The sequence below is a fragment of the Seriola lalandi genome, unplaced genomic scaffold (assembly GCF_002814215.2).
Source record: "Seriola lalandi dorsalis isolate HSWRI2012SDOR001 ecotype SW California unplaced genomic scaffold, Sedor1 jcf7180002054899, whole genome shotgun sequence".
Taxonomy (NCBI): Eukaryota; Metazoa; Chordata; class Actinopteri; order Carangiformes; family Carangidae; genus Seriola; species Seriola lalandi.
The window spans coordinates 553-1491 of record NW_019525451.1 but is presented as its reverse complement, the minus strand read 5'-3'; the positions used below and the strand labels follow the sequence as shown (position 1 = coordinate 1491).

Sequence of the window (939 nt, the reverse complement as noted above, 5' to 3'; positions counted from 1 at the left end):
GGGTTCCTGTGTGTTGTTTTGTGTGTTCAGTCTGTCAGGATGTCTGGTCACAGAGGAAGGCTGTGCTTCTCTGGCCTCAGCTCTGAGCTCCAACCCCTCCCACCTGAGAGAGCTGGACCTGAGCTACAATCATCCAGGAGACTCAGGACTGAAGCTTCTGTCTGCTGGACTGGAGGATCCAGACTGGAGACTGGACACTCTCAGGTATGTAGAGGCCTGCTGCAGACACACACACTGTCTGATAGAGGAGGAAGAGCTGAAACAGTTTCTGTGTCACAGCTGATGACAGATCTGTACAGAAGAGCTTTGACTTCAACAACAACGGAAGAGTTTTCTCCTGATGACTTCAGTGTCTCATTATGACTCACTGTGTCATATTTAGAGATCTGTCAGTTGTGAATCCAGCTGTTGTCAGCTGTGTTCTGTGACCTGAGTCTCTACAGATGTTTTCATCAGACTTTATTTCAGGCTGTATCAGGAAACATTTCAGCTGCAGCTGCTTTAACTGCTCCTGAACCAACAGAGTGTTTTCACCAGAACAGTCCAAAGACTGTAGAGACGTGTTCAGTGTTGACACACCAACAATAATAAAACCACCCACACTGATCAGAGACATTCATTTCCCAGTGTCTCCAACCAAGGAGGAAATCAGAGACAATTCAATCAGGTCACATCATCATGTCTCTGTCTTCTCAAACATTGATGATCAATAATCAATATGGTCAATGTACATCTATACACACAAGCCTCCATCTGAACACAGTAATCAAACAGTCTGTGTATGAGAGCCATGTAATGTCCATGTGTGCATGCTGACAGAGAACGTGCTGGTCTGACCCCCCTCCTCCTTTCAGGGCGGAGCCTGGTGGAGTCCGATGGTTGACACCAGGTCTGAGGAAGTGTAAGTGTGTTTTTAATGTGATTGATGAAAACAAAGCA

At 46.2% G+C, this 939-nt stretch overlaps 1 protein-coding gene across 1 annotated transcript in view; it reads left to right on the top strand.

Moving 5' to 3' along the window:
• The window catches only part of LOC111672392 (uncharacterized), a 44743-nt gene extending 43838 nt beyond the window's left edge, over positions 1-905 (top strand). The window contains exon 8 of the mRNA XM_087180269.1: positions 855-905. Within this exon, the coding sequence (XP_087036395.1) occupies positions 855-905 (51 nt within the window). The remainder of the gene's footprint in view (positions 1-854) is intronic.
• Positions 906-939: the final 34 nt, after the last annotated feature.